The following is a 13,695-nucleotide window of genomic DNA, read 5'->3' on the forward strand; positions in this document are numbered from 1 at the left end:
ACCACCCCCAGCCTGCCTGGACCTGTGTTTTATTGTGGTTTTGCTTTCCCAGTTAATTTCCTGCTCTGTGGGTGGATTTCCTGTGGAGTCAGTGCCACTGGAGCCCAGCCCCAGGGCAGGATCCTCTGGCTCTCTGCAGCTCTGACACTGGCCAGGGTTTGTTACCCCCAGAAGTGCAGTTTGGGCATCAAGGCCACTTGTTCTCCTGCCAGAAGCAGAGCCTAGAGCTTCCATCTGTAAATAGAACTCACTGAATTTGTCCAAATATCGAAGCACTTGAACCCACCAGGAACCAAACGGTGTTTTATTCTACATAATATTATTTTTTCTTGAAACCTGCAGACTTGTGTAGGTTATAGCTGAAGGTAAAGGACTGCTGCTGCTTTTTGTGCAGGCAGAAGAGCAGAGGTGCACAGCAGCTGCAAGTTAAATATAGCTACCCTGCCTTGACTCCTCCAGGTAACAAAGTCTTCCATTTCTAATGTTCTTTCCTGAAACATCTATTCATTTACTGCACTGGGATCCGACTCCTGGATCAGCGTGCGCTCACGCTCCAGCCAGGCTGAGGAAGATGAGAACACTCAGCCCCAAAGTTGTCAGTGTTTACACACAAGTCAAGTCCATGAGGAGTTCAGAGTCTACTGGTGTGTCTGATTTTTTTTTTCCCCTGACATGTGCAGCCTCTGTTTCTAGGTGTTGAGAGTTTGTTTGTTTGAAGAGTGTAAGGAGAGAGAAGCCCGAGGCTGTCTGACACAGCTGCAGTTGGAGCATCTCTTTCAACTTCTTTTCCTTGGCTGCAAATGGCCTCTGCTCACCTTTTTTTTTTTTCATTCCCTCACTAAAAATCTTCCTGCAGCTCCTGATGTCTTCCTAATACAGTTCTGAAAGTTGAGAAGAGATCTGTGGCAGGGAGGAGAAGCCCCAAGGGCAGCAGGTCGCTGGCAGTGGGGGCTGTGCAGGAGCTCTGTGTGCTTACCTGTGTCCCACCACTGCTCCCAGTGCTGGGATGTTCCTGTACCAGCAGGGCTGAGCTCTCTGCTCTGCCCAGGAAGGCTCCAAGCCTCCCATAGGGATTGTCTCCAACACAGTCCCAGCCTCCCAATAGCTCCTTTGTGCCCACGGGTGTGATGGGTGAGCAGCTGTGACAGCCTGGACATCCCCCCGCCCTTACAGACTCCATCCTTTATAGTTATCACACCATAAAACCTGCAGCTCTTCCTCAGGAAATGCATAGTGGTGTTTAAAGTCTTTTCCCACATAGGTAGTTTGACAAACATGAGAGTGTTGTGGAGATCATTAGTGCTCAGAGTAAAACCTCCAAATAAAGCGCCCTGGGATTTATGTACTCTGTGCTGGTAATAATAATTAGAGCAGATCCTACTGCAGGTAACTCCCACAACTTGCACTTTGCTCTGAAGCTGTGAAACTCATTGATTAATCCATGGGGTCAATCAGTCCATCTTGTTTGGAGAGTTAATCTCTGGTGTGCACCAGGACCAGGAGTGAAACAGGTTTATTTACTGCTGCTTAATCAGAGAGCCCAAACTCTCCTGTAGAGTGGTGAGAGGTTTGTTTCTACTTAGCCTTTAATTGCAAAATGATCTCATTAGTGCCATAGTGAATCTCAGTACTATCCTACAGATGCATGGAATTTAAAGAGCAAAGAACAAAAATGGTTGCCTGTAAAAACTCAGCATCTGCCACAAAGGGTGGTGCAGTTGGTACTGGCAGGATTACCCAAACCAGGCCTCTCTTTATTAGCCTTTTAATCTGCAGCTGGAACATCAGCTGCACATCCCAGTGGTTTTTGTCTCCATTGCTGTTAAAAACAGAGGAGGACTGTCATGCTGGAAGTGCTAGGAAAGGTTTTTATCTAAAGATAAAGATGCTAGAACAACATGGAAGCCAACAGCAGAGTCACTGTGGTGTTTACCAAAGAAAAGGGCAATCCTCCAAGTTATCCCAGCAGAGAAATTCACCCCTTAAGTGTCCTTCTTACCTCTGCCATCAGGCCCTGGCTCATCTATTAATTAACCATTCCTGAGGTGCCTCAGTAAGGCTGGGAGGAGTGAGTGGATCTCAGATGGGCAGTGAAATCCCAAATAAAGCAATCCCTGCCCAGGCAGGTGCTGGAAGCCCAGAGGTGAGGTTGCATACTCACAGTATAGCCCTGAGCATGAAAATGTGGAAAGCAGTGAAAAAGGTCTTTAACATGAGCTCCAATAGATGCAGGTTCATGTTTCTGTGCTGAAGAAAATGCTTGAATGTGAGTCCACATCCTGCAAATCCAATTCAAACTCGCTGCCCTTTGAAATCTGGTAATATTTCCGTGCCTTTTTGGCAGGAATCTGCTGGATTTAATGTAGAAAATTGGGGATGAAAAGACTCCTCTTAAACCAATGCTAAATACCAGGAAGAGAATAGAAGGGAATATTCCCTTTACTGATTGTTTCTAATCAGATAAAAATAAGTGACAGTGTAGGAAGAATCCCTGCACTAACTGCCAGAACATGTCGATTTATCAAATTTTTCTGCTGTTGCTCTTTTTTTGAGCTCGCCTCGGAGCTGACAATGTGTGTTTTACAGTGCAGCAAGGTAGATTGATTGATCCTAAATAGAAAAGCCTTTGGGGTCTTGAGCTGATGTTTTAGCTTCAGAAAAAAAAAAAAAAAAAAACCTGAGTAAAGCATGTTAATGTAGAGAAAGGAGCCTGGCTTAATTGGACCAACTCCTGGCTTGCTGAAAATTAATGGCTGGCTGGCTGTTGCCAGAGTGATTCATCTTTTCTATCATGTTCTACAGTCCTTCTCTCCAGGGGTCTGTACTCCCCTCCAATTCCAAACCAAAAGTGAAATATACTTCTTCATTTTTTTCTTCCTCAAAAACTTGTATTTTAGTTGAATTGGCTCCCAGTAAATGAAAAATGGCACAGGTGGGAATATGAAGGAGGTACTCAGTGTCTGGGATTTAGATTTTTGTTTTGTTTGAATGGGATTTATTTTTTTTTTTTAATGTACCCTTAACTCCTTGTTGCTACTGGCTGGCTGTGCACGTGACAAAGTGACTTTTTAAAGGATCCCAATTTGTCTGTTGAAATGTACTATTCCTTTTCTTTTTCTCTGGCCATGGAAACAGAAATTCTGTGTAAGCAAGAGCTGATAAAAGTGAATGTAAAGCTGGAAAAAAGTGTTGAAAGCATTTAGGAGGCTCTGGAAATGAAAAGATGACTTTTCCATGTAGTTCCATCAAGCCCAGAGAAGTATTTTATATTTTTAAAAGAAATGACTTGTGCACGAAAAGGCCTTGCCATTTTCCCATAAAACCTGCAGTCCTGGCTTTGTGGAAAGAAAGCAGCTGCAGATGAACGTGGGGTAGTCAGGAATTCAGTGGTGTGTGCCTAAAACCCACGTGGATAATCTGATTGTGGAAGGGGTTGAGCTTTGGAACTTGAAGAGGGCAAATTCAAAATGTGCCTTCAGACACGAAATACTTCTGTGTCCCCTCTGAAATCTATCTGAGTTTCTGCTGGAGGCAGATTGCTGCTCTTTTGTGATTCCAAGGTGTCACCAGTTGAGTGGCACATGGAGCCATTTCCAACAGGTTTGTAATAGGTTGGGAATGTCATGAATGTTGTATTATTGCACATTCTGGAGAGGAGGAATCGCTGTAACTGAAGATTACAAGAAGATAAATAAAGATAGATTTTGTTTAACATAATTGCATATGGTAAATTGTTATGGTAATTTACTATTATTCCAGTAAGGCAAATATTAGCAGTCATAGCTCAGAGATCATAAATAATGCACTGGAAAATTGGATGTAATGTTTCATATTGACCTGAGATTTGGGGAAATGGGTAGAATTGCAGCAGATTTCTGTGCCATTAATTGCAAGAAAGTAACATTAACAACATGCTAAATCATGCTAAATGTTTTCAGCAGATCATAGACTGTGGGATAGTTCATTAATTCTCCAAACTCATTCATTATATTTGTTTTTTACTCCAAGAACACTTAATGAATAATCAATGCTTTGTGAAGCTGAGGGTGTGAGCATGCACATTTTTATATACATTCATATACCAACATCCGTCCATTTATTTCCTACAGTTTTTTGTATCAAAGCATTTTTTTAAACTCTATACTCTTAAACTCAATCACTAGGGATGTGTTTATTAGTCTTTGAAGCAGCTGTTTGAATTGCTGTTTTTACCTTTCACCAGAAGAGTTTGGTTCTCCCACGGTGCTATAAATATTAAATAAAGACACTAAGAGTTTATTAGTGTGATATCCTTTATGGGGACATGGTGGAAAATGTAACCTATAAAATTAGTAATGAGAGGATGAAAATTACACATTGTCTCCATCAGGTTTTACAGCCATCATTTTTCCCTATTTATGTGTTGTTTTTCTTGTGGAGAAGGAGAAGGGCTCTGAGCATTTAATGAACTGCAGGAAGCAAATCTGGCTGTGTGTTGTATGATAGTGTGGGATTTATGTAAGCAGCAGTGGGATAGAGACAGGAGTCCAGGCTTAGATGGCTCAAGTCGGTTTTAATTTCCACAAAACACTGAAACACCATCTCTGAGTTGTTCCAGAGTGGTCAAAATGCCTGTGGTACCTGGACACATCCATCCTTTTAATACAGAGAAACAAAATAGGACAAGATAGGACAAGAGGGAACAGCCTCAAGTTGCACCAGGGGAGGGTTAGGTTGGATATAACACAAAATTTCTTCATTGAAAGGGCTGCCAAGCAGGAGAGCAGAGAAGTGATGGAATCACCATCCCTGGAGGTGCTCAAATAACAGAGATGTGGCACTTGGGGACATGGTTTAGGACCTGACAGGGTTGGGTTAAGGGCTGGGCTCTGAGATCTTACAGGTCTCTCCCAACCAACCTTCATGACTCTGTAATTCTATTAAAATCCTCTTGCCTCCATTTCAGGATTTGCCTTTTGTAGACAAGATATTTCAGTCACAGAATAATTCCACTGTGTATTTACATGTGCTCATGGGACTCCATTTCACACAACAATTGCAATTGTGTGACATCCCTTAAACTTTCCACCCTGCACTAATTTGGAAATGCCCAGTAGTTTGTAGGGAGAAGGATCTGCCTCTGTTTGCTTTTGGAAAGTCTATCTTTCTAATTTTTCTGTCTTCTTCACTTGTATGTGGGTGATGGAGGCAGTTTCCTGGCTGTTTAAATTGCAGGACTCTGATCCCAGCTTTGCTCCAGGTTTCCAGCATGGCCATGGGGAATTCACTCAGCTGCAGTTGGCTCCCACTGCTATAAAACAGTTTTCTCACAGAATCACAGAGGGGTTGCACAAATGTAAAGAAGGATGCCTCGAAAATGTGGCTGTGTAAAATTTTACACTGCATCCTTACTTTGCCAAATAAATGCAGCTTCCCAGCAAGGCACAGCACGCTCTGCTTCACATCAGCACTTAATGGAGAAATCACTTTGTGAGGCTGTAGTGTGCCCGTGCATTTCTGTGGTTAACTGAATGGTTTCATGCCTGTTCTTAGGCAGCAGGGGCCTCTCCACACAGGACAAGTTTGGGATTTTTTAATTTCTGGTGTGGCCTGAAGCCCCTGCAGGAGCTGGAGCAGATGGATGAGCGCAGACATTTGGGAGCATTGGGCCAGAAGTGCCAGGGCAGGAATTGCAGTGATTTGCTCAGGATCACTCAGGAGGGACATTTCTGTGCCTGCTGAGGACTCTGCAGGTTACCCAGACATCTGAAATCCCCAGAGGCTGCAGCTAAGCCATCCTCACCTTAATGATGTTCACAGAAGGGCTGTGAGGGGCGGATTTGGGCTCAGATTGATCCCAGTGCACCGGGTGTGAGGGAGCTGGTCAACTTGAAAAGCAGATGGACCCTGCTGGAAATAGTGCTGTGTGCTTGCTGCTTTAAAGTTCATCAGGGAAGAAACATCTTTTGCAGAGATAATCCTCAGAACCATGGTGAAAAACAGAGTCCTGAAGGGGGGACCCATATCCTGAACTGTGGGATGATGTCCTGCCAGGGGGTTTATCCTAATAAACGAGAATTATCCCTCCTGCTCTTCCAGCCCTGTGCTGCTTGCCAGAGGGGGCACTTTTTAATGGACTAGGAGAAGTCAAAGGAGAATCCAGAAGGATAAGGCTAAAAGCGAATTCTTTGGTTTATACCATTTATAGTCCCATTAAATTCAGTATTTCTCTCAGACATTTGGGGGCAAGAAGTTCAGTGTATTCGTACATCTTTCAAGATGCTTGATCATTTGACTCTGTCCAGCCAGCTTAACAAGCTAAATAATAAAAGGGAACAATGCAAACTTGTTGAATTTTTTTTTCACCCTGTGTCTTTTTTGAAGTAAAATACCATTTTTTTCCTCAGATGCCCAGCAGTTTGCTGCAGACTCCTGCAGCTTCTCTGCCCATCGCTCAGTACCTGTTTCAGCTTATCAAATTGTTGTACTTCCTCCTTTCATAGAGAAGCAATTAAAAATGATGAGGGTAAAGGGTTAAACCTAAAAGCTTGCTAATGAGGGTGCCTTCTTGGTTTTCCTTTCATCAGGCATTAGATGCTGTTTTCAAGCATAAGCTTTCGATAAGCTTCACTGAACATTTTTCCAGCATATTTTTTTAAAAGTTGGGGCTTTTTTACCATCCTGTAAAAATGATAGATGTGTGACTCTGCTGTTTATCCAAAATCCTAATTACTGATGCTGCAGCTTTTGAATGTTAAATTCATGCAGTGTTCTTTAGGCTTCATACTGGTCAAAGAAAGATTGATTTGTGTCCACAGAGAGTTCTAAGTCTAGTAAACACAGCCAATGTTTGTTTATTTATTTATTGCATTATTTGAAAGTCAAGAGTTGCATCAACTGCAAGTTACGTAGACTTTGAGATTTCTAAAGGAGAAGAAGGGGAAGAAAAGCAAAAGTTGTCTGCCATTGAATGAAATTTTAATTTCTGTCTCCACAAGAGCAAAGAGTAGGGGTAAGAGGTAGAATTTAAAAATATAGATGAGATTTCCTTTCCTTGAGCTATGCTATTTATTATAGAACAATAGCTTGATTTTTTTTTTCCTGAGCCTACACACATATATTTGGGAAAATATTTTATATATAATATATCTAAATGAGATTTATAGATTATGAAATCTCCTGCAGAGCTCCCAGGTGAGCCAGGGCCCCTTGCTGCTGGGCAGAGAGACTGAAAACTCTGCAGTATCTGTGTCCTTGAAGCTTTTCCTGCAGTTCCTAAAGGCTGTTAGGAGAGGAACTGGCTGTGCTCATCCCTTACTGAGCATTCACCTACCTGTGCTACCTGAGAGGAGCAATGGGGGACAGACTTGTTACAAAAAAAAGGAAAAAAAAAAAATCAGACTATTTCTCTCAGGATTTTCTCCGTCTCTAGTCAAGTTTGTTTTAAACTAATGGAAGTAATTAGCAAGTCACAGAGGGACTTTGTCTACGAGGTAGCCATTTTTAGATAATGGAGCATAAAAGTCAACACAGTGACATATGACACCAGAGCAGCATCTTGGAGCCACGAGCTGGGTCTTAAGCAGATGTTTAAGTACTTTGAATACTGAAATCACTGCATACACATGTAGAAAGGGTTTGTTTTTTGTTTTTCTTTTAATCTCTATAAAATCAAAGTAAGCTCTGAAATGTCTTCTAATGTGCAGTTATTATCACTCTTTTCTCTCTTCTTTAAATGTCTTTCAGTTGATGATACCTGGGAGCTTGGGGAGTAGGAGGAACTTGAGTTCTGACCATTACACAGCAGCTGATGTGCCAAGTTTCTAAGAGTGACCATGGTGTTGAGCTGAAAATAAATAACATTTAGAAGTGAAGATGCACGTGATATGTTCACACATATTTATTGCAGTTGTGAATGCAGGGGAGATTTGCAGAAATTCCAGAGAGATGAAGGTGATCTCCCAGCAGGGTGGTCCCAGAGGTCCAGGGTATCTCCCCTCACAGGTCTCTGAGATTGTTCCAGTTCTTGTGGGTGCCAGCAAACCATGTGTGTGCTTACCCTTTTGAGGCTGTTTTTATGCACTAGATAACTTTATCCATCTCATTTTTTGTAAATCAATGTGTGACATTTGCTGCTTGTGCCCAGCAGTTGCTGCAGCATTTGGTAACACTTCCCACCACACACATAAAAATGTACCAAAGTGGTTTAAATAAATACCCAGCCAGAAAGCCTCTGTAGATGTACAGCTATGACACAATCACAGAACCTCAGTTACTGAGGGGGGGCAGTTTGGGCAAGTTTACCACAGTCTGCTCCTCATTTCTCCCTCCTTTGATGCAGCCAGATGTGTTGAGCCATTTCCTGGCTGCTTTTTTCTTTCACCTGTGCCATGGTTGGTTTTTTTTTTTTTTTTTTAATTTTAATCCAAATTGGTCCTTGGCTGAGCTCTGCAGAGCTGTGGTTGGTGCAGGGGAAGGCACAGCTGTCCCAGAAGCTGCTCTCACCCCTCCCTGCATCCCTTCTCCACCACAGCCACTCTGGGTCGGTCCCAGCCCATCTTCTGCAGGAATTCAGTGCCTGCTGAAGCCCACCAGGGCTGGCCCAGCAGGTTCTCCTCATCTCCAGGCAGGCTGGAGCATCTCAGCCTGAGAACCCCCCTAACAATCCGAGCCAGAGCGCTGAGCATCCCCTCTCACTCACTCAGCTGTTTGTACAGGTACAATCTGTTTTCCTTCACCACATGTGTGTTCCACCCTGTGGATCACTCAAATGGCAGGAAGTGTTTTGTTTCCTGTGTTATTAGCTGCAGGTTCAATTTCTATCAGATTTGTCAATTCTGTCATATAATAGAGCTGTTTTTTGGGGTTTTTTCTGGTCTAATGTATGTGACATGTTTCATAATGCCAATAAAAATAGTTTTCAAACTAGACTGTGAAAGACTTTGACCAAAAAAAAGGCGAAAATAGAAATATCAGTGACTGGGGAGCTTTGATCTGACAAAGTAGGCTTTCAAATGACTTGTTATGGTTTATGAAGCACAGTTTTACAGTTCCTTTTTGCAATATCTGTAACATGTGAGGGCTTGGCCAAGGTGGGAATGCATCTCAGGATGGAGGGGTCCAGTTCCAGCAGCAGATGCATGCTCCAAAATTGTTTCAGCTTTTCTTTCTGTGTTAAATTTCTTTTTGTTGTTTTTATATTTCTTATAATGGAATTGTTATGGGCTTTTGAATTTCAGTTAAGAATGTGCAAATAGGCTATCTGGTAAGTAGGTTATTGAAGGGTTAGGGAAATGGAGAACATTTCCTGAAAAAAAATACCCACAGCATGGGTAATAGACTCCAGTTGAATTTAAAAGATAATGGTGACAAGGGAGAAATCCACTTGTAGAAATGGGGAACAGCTGTGTTTGAGATCTAATGAAACTGTATCAAATACTTTAAAAATGGCTTACAACTTCTTCCCTGGGGAGCAGAGATAAAGCACAAGAGCACTCCTGAAAGGTCGAAGAAACAGTTAAATCATTTCCTTGATGGTTATTAGAGATATAGAAGACATCAGTGAAAATTAAATGTCTGAAACTTGTACTTGATTGCTTTCCTTATCACGCCAATCTCACACACTTCTCCCCTCTCTTGCTCTCTGTTCTAGTGAAATTTAATAACTGTGCCGGTAACAAGGGCGTGCGGTACCAAACCAACAGCCTGGACGTCAAGGTGAGGGCAGACGGGACCCTGATCGCTGCCCAGCCCCTGCAGCTGCCCCCCAAGCAGCTGGTCCTGCTGGTGACAGCCTGGGACCCCCAGAGCCTGGCCAGCTGGGAGGCTGTGGTCAGGTTTCTGGTGGCAGACAAGTCCCAGCACAACGGGCACAAGGTAGGAGTTGTTTTTCCTGCTTTGTTCTTCTTTTGTCCCAAAGTGTTTGTGTTGCCTGGTCTGTGTCCAATAGGAGATGCCATGAGCAGCATTAAATTCCTTGCAAATTATCCTTGAAGCTCTCTAACAGAAATTATTGAATTCTCCAGTGAGGGAAGTGCTCTCTAACTTCCTACTTCTATATTTTTAAGTGATCACTCCTCTCTGTCATGCACTACAGGTCATGTTTGCACCTCACTGCTGATAATCTCCCTTGACTCCAAGTCAAACCATCCGATGAAGGGTGAAGAGTCAAAGCCAGCCATATTCTGGAGAGTTTAATTCAGATTTCTTTTGTGACAGTGCAGGCCTGGAGTCACACTCTGGCAGCTCTGCCTGCTCCTCCTCTCCTGGATCCCAGAGTTACTCTTGTGAGCAATCTGCACAGCCTGCAGCTTCCAGAGAGAGATCTGGGCTTGTGCCTTGCCTTGCAAGGACAGGGGCATTGCTGCTGCCTGATAAGGGCCGTGCTCCCCATGGGGCAGGAGCACAGCAGTGCCAGGCATCCCCTCTGCTCAGTGCCAGCATCCTCCTGCCCCCTGCTCACAGCAGCCAAGCCAGCCCTGCAGCCAGGAGGGCTCTGCAGGCTGTTCCTGCTCTAGCTCCAGGCACACAGCTGGAAAGGGCTCTGTCCCTGCCCAGCAGCCTGAGAGGCTCTGGGACCCTTTGCAGCTGGGGGCTGCTCCATGAAAACACATTTCTTCTTCACCTCTTCTGTATCATTTTTGGCAGCAGCAGTTCACCTTTCCATTTTTAATGCTAGTCTGGGCTGGAGATCCTTCACTACACAGAGTAAATGCAGTTATCTTCTCTGGTGCTGGCTCAAACAGTGCAGTGCTGGGCTGTTGGGTGCTGACCTTTGGGCAGGATTTGGCAGGGAATTGTTTCAAGAGCCTGATTTATTGCTGGATCTTGAAGACCTGCAGAGATAGGCTGAAGGTGTGTCCTGGGGGCAGCCATAGCTCCTTCAGGGACAGGTGAGGTTCCCTGTCCCTGGCTGTAATTTGGATTAATGCACCACAGTAATGTCCAAACAGCAAGCCTGGCCTCTGCTGCCATCCTTCCTGTGGAGCATGGACAGGAGTGCAGGGCAGCAGGGGAAAAAGGAGAGACTTCTGTGTCAGGTTGTTAGAATTCCACCATGTGCCTTTTGGGAGAACTTTTGCCACGTGTGAGACAAAAAGGAAAAGACTTGGGCAGACTTAAATCTCTCACTTGCCCAGTGACCCTCAAGGTTTTGCAGGGCTTAGAGTCATGTGAATTCACTTGTGCTGCTGTTCAGTAAGGCTTGGGCTTGTGCAGGATGTAATTAAGCCCTGTTTGTTATTGTCAACTCTGCTTGCCATTTCTAACCAAAGAAATACTGCTTCCTTCTAAAAGTAATTAAATATTGAAGGAATAAAGTAAGATGTCTCATATCCTGCCTTAAATTTCTTCTCAGTGTAGCAGAAAAAAAACCTGAATAAGCACACATTTCTGTTTTAGTAGAATATTTGGTTGTAAATTCATCTAATGTTAATGTAATCTGAACTCTGGTTGAAAACAGAGAGAGCTAAGCTTCTTAAAATTCATATCCCTCCTTTCTAAAAGCCTTATTAGTGTGTAGTTTGAGGCTGGAAAAATACAGAAAACAAGACTAATGACAAGGTCATAAGCAGTTCTATTGTGGGTCCCTATAGCAGGCATCTGACTTGTGTTTTATTTAAATGCCTGTGGTTTTTGCAAGCAAAATAATCCATTGTTTACTAAAGAAATAAATATGATTATGAGATTATTTTAAAAAATAATAGTGTTTGTGCTGAAAAAAGAACCCCAAACCTTTCAATATCCAGTTCAATATGTTCCAGGCCATGACCCTTATATGTTTTTTGGCTTTTACTAGAGGCAGATTTCACATTTGGTTTTGTGTAGAATAATATGACTCAAGCAGAACTATATATTTTTTTAAAAAGACATTTCAGACTGTTTTGTTATACTCAGGATATAAAGATAGCAAATGTGGGAGAGAAAGGAGGAGGTGACCTGAGAGATGGAGGGAGACCAGTTTTCTTCTGGTGCATCCATTTATTTCCAGTTTACTTTGTACATTTGGGATTGATTTTGCAGAAATTCTGAACAGTTCCCAGACATTGTAAATAATGGGCATGAAATTTGGTTACTGCACCTGCTGATCACTGTTTGTTGGTACCTACAGCACAAAAAAAAGTCATTTTACTTTGTTCCTCCTCACTCCATCAGCAGTGGCTCTCAGCAAGGGCAGCCCCTCAGACCCTCTCTGAAAGGATAAATCAGAATTTAGTCTGTGATTATCCAGAGATTAAAGCTGCATCAAACCCATTCCTCCTAGAATGGCCATCATTAGACATTTGGTTTATTGTGGAGGTTGCAATACAGAATAAATGTTACAGGAGAAATCAGTGTTTTTGGGGTCCTGGCTGAGATTTTGGGGGGCAGGAGTGAACCTGCCTGCACAGTGGGGACAGTGGGCTGCTGTCCAGGACAGCACAGGGGATTCACCCATCCATAAATGATGCTTTGGGTCTGTGATCCTTTCTTGTCACAGTGTGTGTGACTGAAAATCTGTGTAACAGGCTGAGTGTGCTTTGGTGGTGCCCAAGGGCTGCCAAGGCAGCAAATCCTTTTTTGTTGGGACAGGGCAACCTTGTGTGCTTTCACTGCAAAACCTGATTTGGTGTCCATACCCCAGATCCCCCAGCTGAGCCTTGCTCCTGATGCACCCTGACACTTCAGTGGGGAGGGACCTGCACAGTGACAATTTCCCCTCTTTCAGAGTTGGCCTGAGAACTGTGCTGATTGCCTTGGATGGCTGAATAACCTGCCAGCTTCCACTGAAAACCACTGGAATGAGAGAGTTCTGCATTAAAGTGTCATGCTGGTAGGGTGAAATGATAGAAAAGAAGGCAAATGCTTTTAAAATGTATTTTATGACACATGGAGCATACATTTCCCCTCCTCCCCAGAAAACACTTGAATGCAAACTTTTTTTTTCTGGTTAGTACAAGTGATGTTGGTAACTCAAGGAACTTTTTTGTTCAGTCTTGCAGGAAACCTGATAGCAATTCAATTAGAAAATGCAAATGAGGTCACACATTTCCCACAAGAGTGCTGAATTACCCCAGAGGAAACTGAGTGATATTCCAGCATAACAATAAATACTTAAGATAAAGTTTCTTCTCCTGTTGTCTGGCTGCCTGTTGTTCCAATTGAAAGTATCAGTTGGGACTGTGGGTGTAGTTTGGGAAGAGGGGAAAAAAAAAAAAGAAAATAAAAAAGAAAAGAGAAGAAAATAAAGGAGAAAAGAAAAAGAGAAAAGATGCTATTTTATGAAATAATATAAAGTCTTTGTGGCTTTGTCAGTATTTGTGGAAGATGAGCTTGAGTGGGCTAATGCTCCAGAAGAAAACCAAGTAAAGCTGGGCTTTACTTATCTGGAATTAGCAGTGCAATGTCTTCTTTTCTAAGAGTGCATGCTATTATTTTGAAAAATTGGTTATTGATTCAACCAGAAGTCTAAAAATGAAGATTGTGTTTGTGAACAGTGACATTGCTGAGGACTGCAGTCTGCAGAGCATCCTTCTTTTTACTTAGAGAAACTCAGAACTTCCCAGTTATGAGTAGAAATTTTGTGCCATTTGTCCTTCACATCCACCTGCCCTCTGTGCCCATCAGTCCAAGCTCCTCCTCATCATTCCTGAAAATCAACTTCCTCCACCCCTGTGTGGGCTCATCCCATCTGACCTTCTCATTTATATTGATTGTTTTCTTTAATTTTCAGTCCTT

General features: G+C 42.9%; 1 protein-coding gene across 1 annotated transcript in view; it reads left to right on the top strand.

The window, feature by feature from the left end:
- CDH4 (cadherin 4) overlaps positions 1 to 13,695 on the top strand; it is a 414,536-nt gene that overhangs the window by 232,291 nt on the left and 168,550 nt on the right. Inside the window, 1 exon segment of the mRNA XM_056507230.1 lies at positions 9,632 to 9,855. Coding sequence (XP_056363205.1) covers positions 9,632 to 9,855 — 224 coding nt within the window.

Source organism: Oenanthe melanoleuca, chromosome 20 (genome assembly GCF_029582105.1).
Source record: "Oenanthe melanoleuca isolate GR-GAL-2019-014 chromosome 20, OMel1.0, whole genome shotgun sequence".
In the NCBI taxonomy this organism is placed as follows: domain Eukaryota; kingdom Metazoa; phylum Chordata; class Aves; order Passeriformes; family Muscicapidae; genus Oenanthe; species Oenanthe melanoleuca.